Source organism: Podarcis filfolensis, assembly GCF_964270895.1.
Source record: "Podarcis filfolensis genome assembly, chromosome: 13".
NCBI lineage: Eukaryota > Metazoa > Chordata > Lepidosauria > Squamata > Lacertidae > Podarcis > Podarcis filfolensis.
Genome location: NC_139615.1, coordinates 40,177,664 through 40,196,617, shown reverse-complemented (window position 1 = coordinate 40,196,617; position 18,954 = coordinate 40,177,664). Strand labels below are relative to the sequence as shown.

Here is an 18,954-nt window from a genome sequence, read left to right as displayed (position 1 = left end):
TAATGGGGGAATCGCGCGCCTCTGTATAGGCGCGCGCGTCCTTAGCACCACCTTGCGGCCCAAAGCGCAGGTTCGATTTCCTGCAGGCGGGGTGGGCGGGGGAAAGAGTTTGGCGACGTCATCACGCCGCGACGGCCGAAGAAGAGAACTGGAAGCGGGGCGGGCGGGGGGAGAGTTGGGCGACGTCATCACGCCGCGACGGCTGAAGAAGAGACCGGAAGAGGAAAGCGGCGAAGAAGCAGCCGGGTGGCGCGGCCTCCTCCACAGTCGACATGGGGGGAGGCGACCTGGTAAGGACGGGGGTGGGGGGGGAGGACACTGGGGGTAGTTCTTCCCCCCAAGAAAGCTGTGAGCTGTTGACAAGGAAGGGCGGTGTGAGAAGTTCGAGCCCAGGTGGAAGCACTGAAGTGTTGTGTGGTTTTGTGTTGATTTTTCAGGGGTCGGACTGGATGACCCCCGGGTGTCCCTTCCGACTCTACAGTTCTGAGTCTATGATGCAAAGCACCTGCGAAGGCGCTAGAGGCCAACGCTCAGATACGGGGGGGGCGGGGGACGGACGGACCAGCTTTGAAAGAGAAGTGGGGTGTTATTGTAAGACGCTAGGCGTTCACAGTGGGTCACAGATCACCTGCTTTTGTCTTGTGTGTACTGTAGTTCTCTAAATCTTTTCATGTTGTAAGTTGCCTTTATTATTACAGTGGCACCTCGGGTTACAGACGCTTCAGGTTACAGACTCCGCTAACCCAGAAATAGGACCTCGGGTTAAGAACTTTGCTTTAGGATGAGAACAGAAATCATGTGGCGGCAGCGGGAGGCCCCATTAGTTAAAGTGGTGCTTCAGGTTAAGAACAGTTTCAGGTTAAGAACGGACCTCCAGAACGAATTAAGTTCTTAACCTGAGGTACCACTGTACTTTAATGTATTTTATTTATGATTTTCAATTTTATACATTTCAGTAATTTTATATTCATTTTAACATATCATAACTTGACTTGATGCCAGAGTGGTGCATGCTCTAGTTATCTCCCGCTTGGACTACTGCAATGCGCTCTACGTGGGGCTACCTTTGAAGGTGACCCGGAAACTGCAACTAATCCAGAATGTGGCAGCTAGACTGGTGGCTGGGAGCGGCCGCCGAGACATTATAACATCGGTCCTGAAAGACCTACATTGGCTCCCAGTACATTTCCGAGCACAATTCAAAGTGTTGGTGCTGACCTTTAAAGCCTTTAAAGGCCTCAGCCCAGTATACAGTGTCTCCACCCCCATTGTTCAGCCCGGACACTGAGGTCCAGCTCCCAGGGCCTTCTGGCAGTTCCCTCATTGCAAGAAGTGAGGTTGCAGGGAACCAGGCAGAGGGCCTTCTCGGTAGTGGTGCCTGCCCTGTGGAATGCCCTCCCATCAGATGTCAAGGAAATAAACAACTATCTGACTTTTAGAAGACACCTGAAGGCAGCCCTATTTAGGGAAGTGTTTAATGGTTGATGTTTTATCATGTTTTTAATATTCTGTTGGGAGCTGCCCAGAGTGGCTGGGGAAACCCAGCCAGATGAGCGGGTTATAAATAATAAATTATTAATATTATTACATCCCCCTTTTTCTGCGGTTCCTTAAATTTATTTTTAATATCTTCTGCATATCCAAATTAACTCATTTACTTAAAAACTATATTTACTCATTTATCCAAATTTACTCATCTTCTTTAAATATATACACATAAAACTGCAGGTTATTTCAATAATCCTGCCAACGTACTTTTTATAGTTTATATTCAAGAAACCATTTCCATTCTTTTACAAAAAGTTTGTTATCTTGATTTCTTATTTTCCTGATAAGTTCCACCATTTCTGCATATTCCATAAGTTTTTGTATGCATTCTTCTTTTGCTGGGACTTTTCCTTCTTTCCATTTTTGGGCAAGTAACATTCTTGCTATTGTAAGTTGCCTTGAAGCATGTTTCTACCAATGGAAAGGTGACATAAAAACAAACCGATGGTGGTGGTCTGCCTTGCTTTTAGAATTGCCCAGGTTAGAATAATAGGATCTTAGAATTGTAGAGTTGGAAGGTACTATGAGGGTCATCTAGTCCAACCCCATGCAAGGCTGGAATCTTTTGCCCAATTCTGGCAATAACCCATGACCCTGAGGTGAAGAGTCTCCTGCTGTACCAGCTGAGCTATGCCAGGTTACTTCTTGTTCTTATATATTTATTAATACTGCGCCCCTGCCTTTTCCCTGACAGGAGTCAAAGCAGCTTACAGATAAAAATAACTGCTAAAAGAGAAAGCAATCATTAAAGCACAATTGAATATTGATGGAATTAAAACTCTTGTTTTAATTTTATCAATACAGTGGTACCTCAGGTTAAGTACTTAATTCGTTCCGGAGGTCCGTTCTTAACCTGAAACTGTTCTTAACCTGAAGCACCACTTTAGCTAATGGGGCCTCCCGCTGCTGCTGCGCCAACGGAGCACGATTTCTGTTCTCACCCTGAAGCAAAGTTCTTAACCTGAAGCACTATTTCTGGGTTAGTGGAGTGTGTAACCTGAAGCGTATGTAACCTGAAGTGTATGTAACCCGAGGTACCACTGTATTCAGTTGCTTAAATTTGTGTGTGTGTGTGTGTGTGGAAGCCCTGGCAGCTCCAGCTAGGGCTGGGAATGTCTCCTGTTGGGAACCCTAGAGACCAGCTGCCAGTCAGTGTAAATTAATAATAATAATAATGATGATGCAGTGGTACCTCGGGTTAAGAACTTAATTTGTTCCGGAGGTCCGTTCTTAACCTAAAACTGTTCTTAACCTGAAGCGCCACTTTAGCTAATGGGGCCTCCTGCTGCCGCCGCGCCACCACCACGTGATTTGTGTTCTCATCCTGAAGCAAAGTTCTTAACTTGAAGCACTATTTCTGGGTTAGCGGAGTCTGTAACCTGAAGCATATGTAACCCGAGGTACCACTGTAATAATAAATTTATTACTTATTCCTTGCCCATCTGGCCAAGCCTCCCCAGTCACTTTGGGCAGCTCCCAACAGAATACAGTTGTACCTCTGGTTACAGAAGCTTCAGGTTACAGACTCTGCTAACCTCAGGTTAAGAACTTTGCATCAGGATGAGAACAGAAGTCATGTAGCAGCGGTGCGGCGGCAGCTGGAGGCCCTATTAGCTAAAGTGGTGCTTCAGGTTAAGAACAGTTTCAGGTTAAGAATGGACCTCCGGAACGAATTACCATATTTTTCGCTCTATAACACGCACCAGACCATAACACGCACATAGTTTTTAGAGGAGGAAAACAAGAAAAAAAATATTCTAAACAAAATAGTGGATATATGATTTTTGTGGTTCATGCTGTGGCCACAGACATGTGATCTGACAGTGAATTTGGAGTAGCCCAATGCAAAAATCCTGAGGATCCATGTGGATCCATGCTTTGTAACCATGGAGGAGGGAAGGAAGGGGAACCATGGATCCTCTGCTCACGACTGCAGCAGATCCCCCCGCCACCCGCAGGCATTCGCTCCAAAACACGCACAGACATTTCCCCTTACTTTCTAGGAGGAAAAAAGTGAGTGTTATGGAGCAAAAAATACGGTAAGTACTTAACCCGAGGTACCACTGTATTAAAAACAATAGCAAGGGTTATTTCTGCTACTCATGAATCGGGAAAAATATTCGCTTCAATGCTTTCTTTCCCCTTACTGTTCCTGGCAGCGTTTGCTGTTTTGGTACACCATTTGCAAGGGAAACCTTATCACCTGTTGTGTACCTCAATTCAAGGGGCTCATTTCTGTTCGCAGAACCTCAAGAAAAGCTGGCATCCACAAACCTTGCGCAATGTGGAGAAAGTTTGGAAGGCAGAACAGAAGCATGAAGCCGAACGGAAGAAAATCGAGGAGCTGCAGCGGGAGTTACATGAAGAACGAGCGCGGGAGGAAATGCAGCGCTATGCGGAGGACGTGGGGGCCGTCAAGTATGTTGGGCAGGATTTCCTTGGCCGACTGGCATATTTAGGGCTTAAACTGAGCAGATGCTTAGCATTTCTTCTCCAAGCAGCTATGCTGGTAACCAAAACACCACAGAAATATGAATCAGTTAGTAGAAACAGCCTCATAGGATGACGGTTTCTCAGGTTATTTGGGGAAAACTTGGAGTGAAATTATATTTGTTCAGGGTCAGAAACTCAGATATATATAAGCCAGGCACCTTTCCCCCCCTGTGAGGCTTATTATTTCTATTAATTTCATTTCATTTCCATACTGCTTTATATTTTAAAGAAAAAATCTCAAAGTGGTTTACAACACATTGAAACATCATATAAAACAATCCAGAATAAAACAAATTCAAGCCTCAAGGAAAATATTTCTGATCCCTCCCTATTATTTTTATTTTTTATTTTTTCAGATGATCTTTATTGAATTTTAGTTACATACTGCACATACACATACATTATATTTCACATTTGTTCTTGCTCTCCCGAGCAGACTTCCCTCCTTCTTCTGGCTTTTTAGTGTCCTCTTTGACTTTTCGCATTGTGTTTGTCAGATCCCTCTCTAAGTGACATTTTGCTTTCCCCATATCTGTTTACCCACTTAACTTATATAGCAGCCCCATAACAGAAATATTCTAGGAAGCCAGTGTGGTGTAGTGGTTAGAGTGTTGGACCAGTAGAAGAAGAAGAGTTTGGATTTGATATCCCGCTTTATCACTACCCTAAGGAGTCTCAAAACGGCTAACATTCTCCTTTCCCTTCCTCCCCCACAACCAACACTCTGTGAGGTGAGTGGGGCTGAGAGACTTCAGAGAAGTGTGACTAGCCCAAGGTCACCCAGCAGCTGCATGTGGAGGAGCAGGGAAGGGAACCCAGTTCACCAGGTTACGAGTCTACTGTTCTTAACCACTACACCACACAGGAAGATTGGGGTTCAAATCCCTACTCAGTCATGAAGCTGACTGGGTGACCTTGGGCCAGTCCCAGCCTCTTAACCTACCTCACAAGGTCGTTTTAGGGATTAATTGAGTGGGGGGGTGAACCATGTAATCCTTTGAGAAAAAGGTGGGATATAAATGCATTAAATAAGCTCTTCCGCATGCCCGCTTAAGAAAACTGGAGGGGCCAGCCAGATGGAAATGTCAGTTACCAGCCTGACATACAGAGATCTCCATGTAGTTGCAACAGTGCTATTTTTCTAGAAAAAGAGGTGCCAGAACTCACCAAGATCGCCTTCCTTGTTCTCTTAGAATGGCAATGATGCCCACCTGAGAGGTGACAGAACTTGAGTTCCGCTGAATCCCAGCTGAAAAAAATAGCAATTGTACCAATGCCAGTAGCAAATTGCACCTGGTGCCTGGCTAATTTCTAACACTAATCCATAAACAAACCCCTGTGTTGCAAGCTGAACAATAGAACACAACACAGTGGCCAAGAACAATGGCACTAAACACTATTTATAGACTAATACAAATGATCAGAAATTACAACCAAAGTCTCTAAATCTTCTTCACCAGTCGCGGTAGAATAATTCAAAAGTTTGATATATACATAATCTGCCACCAAATATCGCCGGAACAGAGTTTCCGGATAACCAATCCGTTTCCTTCAATGCTTCATCAGCCAATCTTGATCAATGCTTCTTCAGCCAGACTTGTAAGAATTAATATGATAAGGATGGAGTTAAATTTCTTAACAAGCCAGTCTTACATGTAAGCAAATATAAACGCTGTAGAAAATATACTCTGGATCAGTGCTCATATGATACTGTAGTCACTGAACTTTTGACTTCCGGCGATATTTGGTGACAGATTATGTATATATCAAACTTTTGAATTATTCTACTGTGACTGGTGAGGAAGATTTAGAGACTTTGGTTGTAATTTCTGATCATTTGTATTAGTCTATAAATAGTGTTTAGTGCCATTGTTCTTGGCCATCGTGCTGTGTTACATTGTTCAGTAATATCTAACACTGACTTGTGTATATATGCTTGCCTGTGTCTTTATTTCTGTTTCTAACTTGCGCTATTTCTAAACAAAGCACAGGCACAAAAACGTATTTTAGAAAGTTTAAAATTACCCCCAGATCTGTTTCACCTTCCGTCGGCTACTCAGTCGTTTCCTTGGTCAACTCTTCCTTATAACAGTTTGAGAGGTGCTTCTGTTGTAGAGGAGACATCTTTTGCATTTCTCTCAGCTCCCACCCACTTGGTCTGAAAAATATGTTCAATGTCCTTTTCCACCAATGAATTAGGAAAAAAGATGAGAAACTGGAGTGGATGTACCAAGGACCAGGAGGCATGGTGAACAGAGATGAATACCTTATGGGCCGCCCAGTTGACAAATACGTCTTTGAGACCATGGAGGACAAGGAAACAGGCTGTTCCTCTGAGACCGGTCTTCTGCCAGGCTCCATCTTTGCCCCTGCAGGTGCCAACTCTGCTTTGGATATGGCCAGCAAGATCCGAGAAGACCCGCTGTTCATGATAAGGTAGCAAAAATCTTTAGCTTTATATGGAACCAATTGGTGCTCTTAAGTTTTGTAAAGTACAGGGGAGTCAAGGCCTATTTAGTGTGACCATGCAGTGGGAGGATGACATTGTTTTCATTAGCGCCACCAGTTCCCCACTTTAATATGTATTTATTTAAAGTGGGTTGTTTTACCTTGCTAAAAAGACTCCCAAAAGTAGCTTTAAAAGACCAGTACAGTGGTACCTCGGGTTACATACACTTCAGGTTACAGACTCCGCTAACCCACAAATAGTGCTTCAGGTTAAGAACTTTGCTTCAGGATGAGAACAGAAATCGTGCTCTGGCGGCACGGCGGCAGCAGGAGGCCCCATTAGCTTCAAGTTAAGAACAGTTTCAGGTTAAGTACGGACCTCCAGAACGAATTAAGTACTTAACCTGAGGTACCACTGTAGTAGCTGTGGTCTAAACCACAGAGCCTAGGGCTTGCTGATCAGAAGGTTGGTGGTTCAAATCCCCGTAATGGGGTGAGCTGCTCCTGCCAACCTAGCAGTTTGAAAGCACGTCAAAGTGCAAGTAGATAAATAAGTACCGCTGTGGTGAGAAGGTAAACGGTGTTTCCGTGCGCTGCTCTGGTTTGCCAGAAGCGGCTTAGTCATGCTGGCCACATGACCCGGAAGCTGTACGCCGGCTCCCTCGGCCAATAAAGTGAGATGTGCGCCACAACCCCAGAGTCGTCTGCGACTGGACCTAATGGTCAGGGGTCCCTTTACCTTTCTAGTAAGACAAAGATGTAAGAAAAATGTAAAGCTGAGACGTTACGTTACATCGCAGAAACTTGCAGTGATGCGAACCCTGAAGTTAGGTTTCATTGCAATGTTGGGATAACAGTGCTGTGCATGGGGAAATCTCATCATAACCTTGAAATCTCTCTTCACCCCCCACCCCCGGTTTTTAATGTTGTTATTTAGGAAGAGGGAGGAAGAGAAGAAGCGTGAAGTTCTGAACAACCCTGTAAAAATGAAGAAGATCAAAGAACTGGTATGTTATGGCTGCGATCCTATGTACCCTTAGCTAATATTCTATGGGACGTGCATAGAATTGTGCTATTGTCTGTAAAAAATCCTTATAGCAAGGATTAACATTTTAAATGTTCTCTTGTCTTTGGGGTGGGAGGAAATAGCATTTTAATTCCAAGGCTTGAAATGTTTGGGAGTGAAGGCGTGGACCCTGGCATTATATTGATGCTGATTTAATTGGCATTATATTGGTTCTGATATAAATGAATTGAGGATAAATGTAACCATCATCTTTTAATTGTGTGCTCACAACCAAAGTGGTTTAAAGACTGGTACAGGGAAGGGTGACTTTCCAACCTGCCCCCTTTCCAGTGCTTGATTACGGTTGGAGCAGCAATTTTCACCCATATATTATCAAGAGATAATTATTCCAACTTAATCTAATACAGAATAGGACAAAGAGAGGTGGTGGGAAGAAGTCTTTGTCCTCGCACTCCTTCACGGGGTAGAACTGCGTTATAAATCACTGTGTCGTTTGATACGGAGCTGGCACCTTTCTCCTTCCCCCACCCCCAGTTGCAAAGCAGTTTGGAGAAGAAGAAGAAAAAGAAGAAGAAAGATAAGAAGAAGAAGCACAAGAAACACAAGCATCACAGCCCCAGCAGCAGCGAAGACGAACAGGCGAAAGCCAAGTACGTTTATACGCAGTGCGACCTTGTTCAGCACTCTTTTCCTGTTCTTAATTAGCAATGTATTTTCCACTCTCAATTGGGTTGGCCTTGTGAGATATGGCTCTGTCACTCCTTTCGATGTTGATAAAGGGGCCTAAGGAGAAAGTGGTTTGCCCACAACTGCAGAGACAGGACGTGAAGCTACTCTGCCCGTGAAGCAGCAGTGGATATTCAGTAATAATAATAATATAATAATAATTTATTATTTATACCCCGCCCATCTGGCTGGGCCTCCCCAGCCACTCTGGGCGGCTTCCATAGAAACCAAAAATACACTAAAATATCACACGTTAAAAACTTCCCTGAACAGGGCTGCCTTAAGATGTCTTCTGAATGTCAGGTAGTTGTTTATCGCTTTGACATCTGCTGGAAGGGCATTCCACAGGGCGGGCGCCACTACCGAGAAGGCCCTCTCCCTGGTTCTCTGTAGCTTTGCTTCTCGCAATGAGGGAACCGCCAGAAGGCCCTCGGCGCTGGACCTCAGCGTCCGGGCAGAACGATGGGGGTGGAGACGCTCCTTCAGGTATACTGGACCGAGGCCGTTTAGGGCTTTAAAGGTCAGCACCAACACTTTGAATTGTGCTCGGAAACGTATTGGGAGCCAATGTAGGTCTTTCAAGACCGGTGTTATATGGTCTCAGCGGCCGCCCCCAGTCACCAGTCTAGCTGCTGCATTCTGGATTAGTTGTAGTTTCCGAGTCACCTTCAAAGGTAGCCCCACGTAGAGCGCATTGCAGTAGTCCAAGCGGGAGATAACCAGAGCATGCACCACTCTGGCGAGACAGTCCGCAGGCAGATAGGGTCTCAGCCTGCGTACCAGATGGAGCTGGTAAACAGCTGCCCTTGACACAGAATTGACCTGTCCCTCCATGGACAGCTGTGAGTCCAAAATGACTCCCAGGCTGCACACCTGGTCCTTCAGGGGCACTGTTACCCCATTCAGGACCAGGGAATCCTCCACACCTGCCCACCTCCTGTCCCCCCAAAACAGTACTTCTGTCTTGTCAGGATTTAACCTCAATCTGTTAGCTGCCATCCATCCTCCAACCGCCTCCAGGCACTCACACAGGACCTTCACCGCCTTCACTGGTTCTGATTTAAAAGAGAGGTAGAGCTGGGTATCATCTTCATATTGATGGACACCCAGCCCAAACCAATGCAGATTCAGTATCTGCTAAAGCGAGGACAGGCAGAACAGTTTCCTTTCTCCCTTCAGAAATGTCCTTGTGGGGGGCAGAGGCTTCTCCTTTTCAAGCCTATGCACTTGTACATCTTTCTCCTGCCTCAGGCAATTCGTTGGCTCCCCATGGAGATCCTGCTCTGCACCTTCCTGCTGCCAGTCTTGCCTTGTTTTCCTTCCCCTTGTCTATCTGTTAGCCTGGGTTCCTTGACAAGGCTTGGTGTCTACACATTAGGCATTCAGAATTAGGTGCCATGAAATATCTGAAGATGCGGGTGGCGCTGTGGGTTAAACCACAGAGCCTAGGACTTGCCGATCAGAAGGTCAGCGGTTCGAATCCCCGCGACGGAGTGAGCTCCCATTGCTCGGTCCCTGCTCCTGCCAACCTAGCAGTTCGAAAGCACATCAAAGTGCAGGTAGATAAATAGGTACCGCTCCGGCGGGAAGGTAAACGGTGTTTCCGTGCGCTGCTCTGGTTTGCCAAAAGTGGCTTAGTCATGCTGACCACGTGACCCGGAAGCTGTACGCCGGCTCCCTCGGCCAATAAAGCGAGATGAGCACTGCAACTCCAGAGTCGGCCACGACTGGACCTAATGGTCAGGAGTCCCTTTACCTTTACCTTTAATATCTGAAGGCTCCGTAGCTATTAGACCACCTGGAGAGGTTCAGTAATAACCAGGCTGACAAAGAGGCTGGCATAAATGTTGCTTTTGTCTTTTGCTTTAGGTCACGGGAGAAAACGGACCGCTTTTCCTCGGAGCCCCTTCACCCCAAAATACCCGGGTATGGCTTGCAGGTACGCCCAAGCTGTCTACCCTTAAGACTTCCCCCCTGGGGTAGCATTTACAGTGAGCAGAATGGAAGGGGTGAAGACCACGGCTGGCAAGCATGGTTGCCACCATCACCAGTCGCACCTTTCTCCCATTTCAGATCCAAAACGCCGGCCGCGAAAGCACATTTGGCCACAAGGTCCAACAGAGTTCTGGGTCGAAGAGCCGCGGCCTGTCGCCAGAGAGGACGTCTGGCAAGAAGAGCGCTTACGAGATGGAGCAGAGCAGCCGCAGGAGGTCAAGGTCACCTAGGCACAATAAACAGTAAGCAAGGAGATGGGGGCAGCTGTTGCTGGGTGCCTATTGATAGTGCAATGGAAGCCAGGCTATTTCTGGCTTAGAATGATTTGCTTGTGGTGGAGTGTCATGAGAAAGCAGAATGGGGTCTGAGTGTACTTAAAGGGAGATAATCCCATCTCCAGCATATGTCTGACCCACCCTGTGTTCATCACCTGAGACCCTTCTTTGTGTGTCTCCTCTGCGAGAGGTCCAGAGAGTGGCAGCAGAAGAAGGGGCCATTTTTGCCATGGCTCCCTGCTTGTGAAATGTTCTCCCCAGGGAGGCTTCACTACCGTATTTTTCGCTCCATAAGATGCACCTGGCAATAAGACACATCTAGTTTTTAGAGGAGGAAAACAAGAAAAAAAATATTCTGAACGAAACACTGGATGTATGATTTTTGTGGTTCATGCTGTGGCCACAGACATGATATGTGATTCGACGGTGAGTTTGGGGTAGCCCAATGCAAAAATCCTGAGGATCCTTGTGGATTCGTGCTTTGTAACCATGTTTTTGCACCATTGCGGCCCCACGAAACAGTGGATGCGTGTTTTTTTGGGTGCAGGCTGTAGCCATGGACATGCTGTGTGGTCTGATGGTGAATTTGCGGTGACCCAACACAAAAATCCTGAGGATCCATGGGCTTTTACCTCCCCCCTCCCAGGCAGCCTCCTTTATCGCTAGAGTCCCTTATCTCCCTCCTGATTGCTTGCTGATCAGCTGCTTCCCTTCAATACCCCCTTCCCTCTTGTTTGCCTTAATGTATTTTCCTTAGCTGGAGCATTTTTTTGCTCCTCCTTTTCTTCTAATTTCTCTCCTCATTGCTTGTTTTTAGTATTCCTGTCTCCTCTCCTTGCAAGTTCCTTTCTTTACCTGGCAGGCTCCTTTACCAGCAGCCTTATCTCCCTCCCGATCGCTTGCCGATTAGCAGCTTTGTTTCAACACCCACTTCCCTCTTTCAAAAAAAGAAAAAAGCATGATCTGCTTTTCGCCCCTGGGCAGTTTGGCTCCAGGGACCACACATTTGCTCCATAAGACGCACAGACATTTCCCCTTACTTTTTAGGAGGAAAAAAGTGTGTCTTATGGAGCGAAAAATATGGTATATATCTTTAGGTGCCAGGCAGAAAAAGTTTATTAGCACGTCTCTGGCTGATTAACATTCTGTGGCCTTTTCGTGGGAGGAGGGTGTCAGGGAACTGACATCAGGTCAGAGGCGAGAGGGGGAAGGGCAGTTGTGTTATAGGGAACCTCCGAAGATCTTGCGAAGCAGCTCCTCCTCTGGCGAGGAGTAAAGCCCCACCTCCAGTGGGGAGGAGGTGGTGGGACCAGGGGATGCTAGGGAGAGCCTCAACACTGAGGCTGAGAAAGCCAGACAGGAGGGAAATACCCCTTTGCCAGCGCCCACTCTGTGCAGTAGGTTTCGGCGCAAGGAGGGGAGGAGAAGGCTGGGGGTCACGCGACTGTTATGCTGGAGGAGGTACAAGGACCGACCCCTCCCAGATTCTGCTAGCGACTGAGCCAGACATGACCTTAACGACGCTCTTCACTGTAAATAGTTTGCACTAATAATAAAGCCTGGAAAAGACAGGTTTCTCGAGCAACCACACCACCACCTGACAGAGGGATATTGGTTTGTTCATTTTTTTATTATGTATTTTGTGTTCTCATTTTGTCTTTTTATCTTGTGACCTGCCCTGTAATCTTCGGATGACGGGTGCTGTACAAATTCAATCAATAATAGTAATAGCACAAGATTGGGAAGGGGCAGGAGAACGGAATAGGTCCAAGACTCATTGGGACCAAATCATTATTTTCGTGGCGGATATAAAAAAAGGATCTTCCTGAATTGCAGCCACAACATCAAGGAACAGAAGGCAAAAACGGGAGGCAGGAGTCCTTCGCCGAAGCAAGAAGTCTATAGAAGACCACAGACCTCAAGGTATGTTTAAGTGGGTACAGTGACAGGGTGCATTGTGAAGAAAGGGAAAGAGCTCTAGAAGGCTGCATCCTTCATGCAAGAGGCCTCAAAATGGATTGGCAAAGCAAGGTGATGATAGTCAAAGTCCCGCACTTGGTGTTTAATTCAAGTCCGCCTTCCTGGATGCTGAAGACCAGAAAGCTGCTCTTAGGTTGTTTTTTTTAATAAGCAGGTTTTAGACTTCAGTTCTGTGCCCTGGGTGGTCCAATGTACTCAGTAGACCTGGTTAAAACCAGATGAATCCTGATGTGGGTGTGAAATGTAGATCTCTTAATGCCCATGTGTCATGCTCTGCCCTAGCTTCCTTTTCATTTCTGGGCACATTCAAGATTGCCTATGTCCTCTAAATGAGCTTGACACACTGCAAGTAGCCAGAGGCAGTTTGCTGTAGCTAAGAGAAATCCATTTGCTTGGAGTACCCCGGTTAAGCAGGGATTTGATTTGATTTGAACCCAGGTCTTTTCATTTACCCTATTTGTATGACCGCCCATCAACCCATGTTCTCCTTGGCTCACCAAAAAAAAGACCAAACAGTGTTCAGATCCGATAACACGGATCAAAGTTACAACATTCTGCTGTAGCTCCAGCGCTGGAGGCTGTGGGGACTGAAACTGCATTTGACCTGCTTTAGGAGAAAACTCTCTGCAGAAGAGCTGGAGAGAAAACGTCGAGAAATGATGGACAATGCCAAGTGGAGGGAAGAGGAGAGAGCGAAGAACGTGAACAGACACAGAAAAGAAGAGGAGCGAGAGCTCACACGGGATAAACTTGATAACGGCAATGGGAAGTTCATACAGTGAGTTTCCTCCCTTCCTCTGAAATTTGGGGTGGGGGGGAGCTATAGCTGAGCATGTGCTTTGGGTTCAGTCCCTGGCATCTCAAGTTAAAAGGATTCAGTGATGGGAGACCTTGGAGAACCACTGCCCAAAATATTAGACGTCACTGGGCTACATGGATGCGGGTGGTGCTGTGGTCTAAACCACTGAGCCTCTTGGGCTTGCCGATCAGAAGGTCGGCGGTTCAAATCACCGTGATGGGCTGAGCTCCTGTTACTCTTTCCCAGCTCCTGCCAACCTAGCAGTTCGAAAGCACGCCAGTGCAAGTAGATAAATAGGTATCGCTGTGGCGGGAAGGCAAATGGCGTTTCCGTGCGCTCTGGTTTCCGTCATGGTGTTCTGTTGTGCCAGAAATGGTTTAGTCGTGCTGGCCACATGACCTGGAAAGTTAAGGTAAAGGTAAAGGGACCCCTGACCATTAGGTCCAGTTGTCACCGACTCGGGTTGTGGCGCTCATCTCGCTTTATTGGCCGAGGGAGCCAGCGTACAGCTTCCGGGTCATGTGGCCAGCATGACTAAGCCGCTTCTGGCAAACAAGAGCAGCGCACGGAAATGCCGTTTACCTTCCCGCTGGAGTGGTACCTATTTATCTACTTGCACTTTGACGTGCTTTCGAACTGTTAGGTTGGCAGGAGCAGGGACCGAGCAACAGGAGCTCACCCCATCGCGGGGATTCAAACCGCTGACCTTCTGATCGGCAAGTCCTAGACTCTGTGGTTTAACCCACAGCGCCACCCACGTCCCTTACCTGGAAAGTTACCGTATTTTTCCCTCTATAACACGCAGATTTTTTCTCCTAAAAAGGAAGGGGAAATGTCTGTGCGTGTTATTGAGCGAATGTGTGGTCCCTGGAGCCAAATGGCAAAAAAAATCAGGCAAAAATCAAATCGCGCGTCTCGGAGAAGGGAAACCTGAAAAGAGGAAGTGGCTGCTTTCCTGCATTCTGCCTCAGGGTCTTACTGCCCACCCTCCTCTGTTTCCTTGCTGTGTTTGCTCAAACGGAACAAAGAGCAGGGAAAGCCCCTCCCCTCCAGGCAAGCAGAGGGGAAAGCAGAGTGTCGTCTCTGTGCTCCGGTGCTGCTGAAAACATGCAGGAGGGAGGGAGGGAGAGAGAGAGAGAGAGAGAGAGAGAGAGAGAGAGAGAGAGAGAGAGAGCTGGCTGGCTTGGGTGGGTAGGTGAGGGAAAACTTTTGCCTTCCTTTCCTCCCTCCCGTTATACCCCTCTCCTGCATTCTTAGCCAGCTGCTTCTCTGCACACCCCTCTCGTGCTCCTTGTCCATTCTGTATTTTTCCTTCCTTCCCCACTTAAAATGTGGTTAAAAAGCATGGATCCACATGGATCCTCAGGATCTTTGCATTGGGTCACCCCAAATTCACCATCAGATCACATAGCATGTCCATGGCTACAGCCTGCCCCCCAAAAATCACACACGCACTGTTGCCTGGGGCTGCAATGGTGCAAAAATGTGGTTAAAAAGCATGGATCCACATGGATCCTCAGGATCTTTGCATTGGGTCACCCCAAATTCACCATCAGATCACATAGCATGTCCATGGCTACAGCCTGCCCCCCCCAAATCACGCACCCACTGTTGCCTGGGGCTGCAATGGTGCAAAAACGTGGTTACAAAACATGGATCCTCAGGATCTTTGCATTGGGTCACCCCAGATTCACCATCAGAGCACATAGCATGTCCATGGCTACAGCCTGCCCCCCCAAAATCACACACCCACTGTTGCCTGGGGCTGCAATGGTGCAAAAACGTGGTTACAAAGCATGGATCCACAGGGATTCTCAGGATTTTTGCATTGGGTCACCCCAAATTCACCATCAGATCACATGTCTGTGGCCACAGCATGAAGCACAAAAATGATACATCCACTGTTTCATTCAGAATGTTTTTTCCCTTGTTTTCCTCCTCTAAAAACGATGTGCGTGTTATGGTCAGGTGCGTGTTATTGAGCGAAAAATACGGTAGCTATAGACAAACGCCGGCTCCTTTGGTCTGAAAGCAAGATGAGTGCTGAAACCCTATCATCGCCTTTGACTGGACTTAACCGTCCTGGGGTCGTTTACCTTACCTTTTTTTTTTTTTTTTTACATGGACCAGTGGTATGATTTAAACACCTTCACGTGTTCCTATAAAATTTCAGTTCCGAAACTAAAGTAAGGGTTGCACGTGGCTCAGGAAGTATACCATATGCAGTTGGTATGTGGTTTAAGAAGAGGCCTTGCGTCTTCTGAGCCCATTTCCACCTCTTTCCTTCCTGCCTAAAATTCCTTTTGGTGGGAAACACCCTTGGGGTACAAGGCAGGAGGCTGCTTTTTCCAACCCATCACGTTTCTTTCTCTCTCGGTTTTCCTGCAGCCACATAAAGCTTGAGAGTGCGTCAACTTCTTCCCTTGAAGACAGGGTCAAGAGGAACATTCACTCCATCCAAAGGACAGCGGCAGCCCTGGAAAAAAACTTCATGCAGAGATGAGACTTGCTTCTGTCTTCCTCCACCGGACCACTGGACCAGATAGGGAAACCTTCGTATAAACTCCACAGCTCAGGCCAGCTGCCCTCTCACTGTGTGAGATGCCTTGTACCTGGGTATCATGAGGAAGACGTTATCTTTGATGCTTTGCTATAAGGGCCGTTTTTTCCAAACTAGGATGTCGTAAAGGCCTGTGGGGCCCCAGCTTTTGGAAGAGTTTGATGTACTCCTGGCAAGGCTTTTTGATGGTAGGCCCTGGCTTGAAGCTCCATCGAGCTAACACATTTAGGCTAGAGGGCATCAGCTAGAGGAGATTTGCATCCACAGTGAATGGAACAGAAAGAAAGAAAGAAGAGGTGGTTCTTTCGCTTCTGATTATGTCATCGCTTCTTATAAGGAGCACAGCTGCCAAAACCACGTGTATTTTATTGGCTGATCATAATTCCTTTTTTGTTTCTTAAATAACTTGATCTTATTGGGTATTGGACCCATCCAAAATTTAGTGAGGCAAGTGGAAAATTCTGGGGATTATAGTTTCCCTTTGGCTTTTGTTTCTGTTTTGCTGAGTTATTCTCCCCCACCCCCAAGACTGGTGTTCTATCCAGTCCATTTTTAAAACAACTGTTAAATAAGATTTTGTGCTGGGTACCTAATACCGTAGAGACAGGGGTGCCTTTCATGAAACGAGGCTTTATTTTACGTAAAGCGTTTTAGTGGAGACAGATGCACTTTCCTAAGTGGTGAAGCTTAGCTTTCTGAAGAATAGACAAAAAGTAACACCTGACCAAATGGGACAGCCGTCTTTGTGTAGTCTGTGATGTGTAAATGCTGATCTTTGTATAAAATCCAGCTGGAATAATAGATATAGTTTCTCTTAAGCAGCTGTTTTAACGTTTTTGTGGTGATTTATCTTAATAAGCAGTTCGCATTCGCAGTTCATTTGAAATATTGTTGTGTTTCATGTGGAACTGGAGAAGAATGTGCGGTGATTGTAGGGCTGGGAGAAGCACACAAATCCCCGTTTTGTAGCAACTGGCTTTGGAAACGCCCTTTTAGAGTGAAAAGAGGGCTGTCAAGTATGTTCCCAAAACACTCTGCTTAAAAGGACAGGGACCATCCTCACCCACAAGGCTTTTAAAACACTCCTGGGATGGGTACAAAGAGCTATATGAGAGGATGAAGGAGCAGCCTCTCTGTGCCCTGCAGCCAGCGCCTCAACTCAAGGCACAGTTTAGAAGAAAGACTACTCACTCTTCCTGCTTTTTAACCTTTCAAATTATTCTATATTTGTAAAGATGTGTTAACTGTTGTGCCAGAAAATTTCTACTAAGTATGAGATTTTTTTAATTTTTTTTTACTATCTACTTTCCATTGTTTATGGCACAAAATTTGAAGAGAGATAGCAGAAACTACTTGGCTGCTTTTGGCTGTGTTCTTACATTTTTAATGGTGAAAAGGGGCCCCTTAAGAAAATCAACAGTGCAGTGGTACCTCGGGTTAAGTACTTAATTCGTTCCGGAGGTCCGTTCTTAACCTGAAACTGTTCTTAACCTGAAGCACCACTTTAGCTAATGGGGCCTCCTGCTGCTGCCACGCCGCCGGAGCACGATTTCTGTTCTCATCCTGAAGCAAAGTTGTTAACCTGAAGCACTATTTCTGGGTTAGCGGAGTCTGTAACCTGAAGCGTATGTAACCCGAGGTACCACTGTACAATGGTTGTATAATTCACAGGAGTGAAAGTTAGTGTTTTGGCAACTGTCTCTAAAGTTAACATGGCCACTTTATACCTGCCAGGAATTCCTCCTGGCCCATAGCCCTGTATGAGATTTCTTTGTTTCCTCTTCTTCCCTTAGCTTCTTATTTCTGATCTTCAGACTCTCTCCTTCTCGGTTTCCTCAGGATCGTAATTCTCAAGCATCTACATGTTTGCTTCCTTCTTCTTGGCTACCACATCCTCTTTGAATAATTATTACCACTGTCCACTTCCACCTCAGCCCAATTATTTTTAGGCCTTTGTCCCATCCAAACTGCTCTTTACTTTGTGAAACTAGAAATAAAGTGGACCAGCTTATGAATATGATACGATAGCCATCTTCGGATATCTCAAGCGCTGTCCCATGGAAGAGGGAACCAGCTTGTTTTCTTGTGCTCTGGAGGGCAGGACTCGAACCAGTGGCTTCAAGTTACAAGAAAGGAGATTCCGACTAAGCATCAGAAAGAACCTCCTGACAGTGAGAGCTGTTCGACAGTGGAACGGTTGTAGACTCTCCTTCCTTGGAAGTTTTTAAGCAGAGGTTGGGGGGCCATCTGCCGTGGATGCTTTTAGCTAAGATTCCTGCGTTGCATGGGGTTGAACTAGATTGATTGATTGATTAATTTTAGTCTTGTGTGTGGGCATGAGGTTTACCTGGGAGGAGTCACCCTTTTTCTTTAGGCTTTTTTAAGTGTTGGTGCTGACCTTGAAAGCCCTAAATGGCCTCAGCCCAGTATACCTGAAAGTATGTCTCCACCCCCATTGTTTAGCCCGGGACACTGAGGTCCAGCTCCAAGGGCTTCTGGCAGTTCCCTCATTGTGAGAAGTGAGGTTACAGGGAACCAAGCAAAGGGCCTTCTCGGTAGTGGTGCCTGCCCTGTGGAATGCCCTCCCTTGAGATGTCAAGGAAATAAACAACTATCAGACTTTCAGAAGACATCTGAAGGCAGCCCTGTATTGGGAAATTTTTTATGTCTAATGTTTTACAATTTTTTATGTGCTGTCAGCCTCCCAGAGTGGCTGGGGAAACCCAGCCAGATGGGCGGGATATAAATGATAAAATTATTATTTTTATTATTATTTATGAATGATTCCCAACCAGCCCAAAATGGGCTGGAAGGTGTGTAGTTGTGGGGGTAAAGGTAAAGGTAAAGGGACCTCTGACCACTAGGTCCAGTCGTGGCCGACTCTGGGGTTGAGGCGCTCATCTCGCTTTATTGGCCGAGGGAGCTGGCGTACAGCTTCCGGGTCATGTGGCCAGCATGACTAAGCTGCTTCTGGCGAACCAGAGCAGCGCACGGAAACGCCATTTACCTTCCCGCCAGAGCGGTACCTCTTTATCTAGTTGCACTTTGACGTGCTTTCGAACTGCTAGGTTGGCAGGAGCAGGGACCGAGCAACGGGAGCTTA

At 46.5% G+C, this 18,954-nt stretch overlaps 1 protein-coding gene across 1 annotated transcript; it reads left to right on the top strand.

The window, feature by feature from the left end:
* The first annotated feature begins 178 nt into the window (after positions 1–178).
* On the top strand, positions 179–16,669 carry CWC25 (CWC25 spliceosome associated protein homolog). The gene is made up of 10 exons (XM_083583366.1): positions 179–290; positions 3,794–3,966; positions 6,241–6,477; positions 7,427–7,496; positions 8,051–8,166; positions 10,112–10,181; positions 10,316–10,479; positions 12,349–12,435; positions 13,106–13,270; positions 15,680–16,669. The coding sequence occupies exons 1-10, from the start codon at positions 273–275 to the stop codon at positions 15,792–15,794; spliced, it is 1,215 nt and encodes a 404-aa protein (XP_083439492.1). The 5' UTR covers positions 179–272; the 3' UTR covers positions 15,795–16,669.
* The last annotated feature ends 2,285 nt before the right edge of the window (positions 16,670–18,954 follow it).

Excerpts from the sequence above, each read along its gene's own strand:
- CWC25 (XM_083583366.1), top strand. Across the intron at positions 3,967-6,240 it reads GAGGACGTGGGGGCCGTCAA|GAAAAAAGATGAGAAACTGG; the intron begins GTATGTTGGGCA and ends CCAATGAATTAG. Across the intron at positions 12,436-13,105 it reads AGAAGACCACAGACCTCAAG|GAGAAAACTCTCTGCAGAAG; the intron begins GTATGTTTAAGT and ends GACCTGCTTTAG.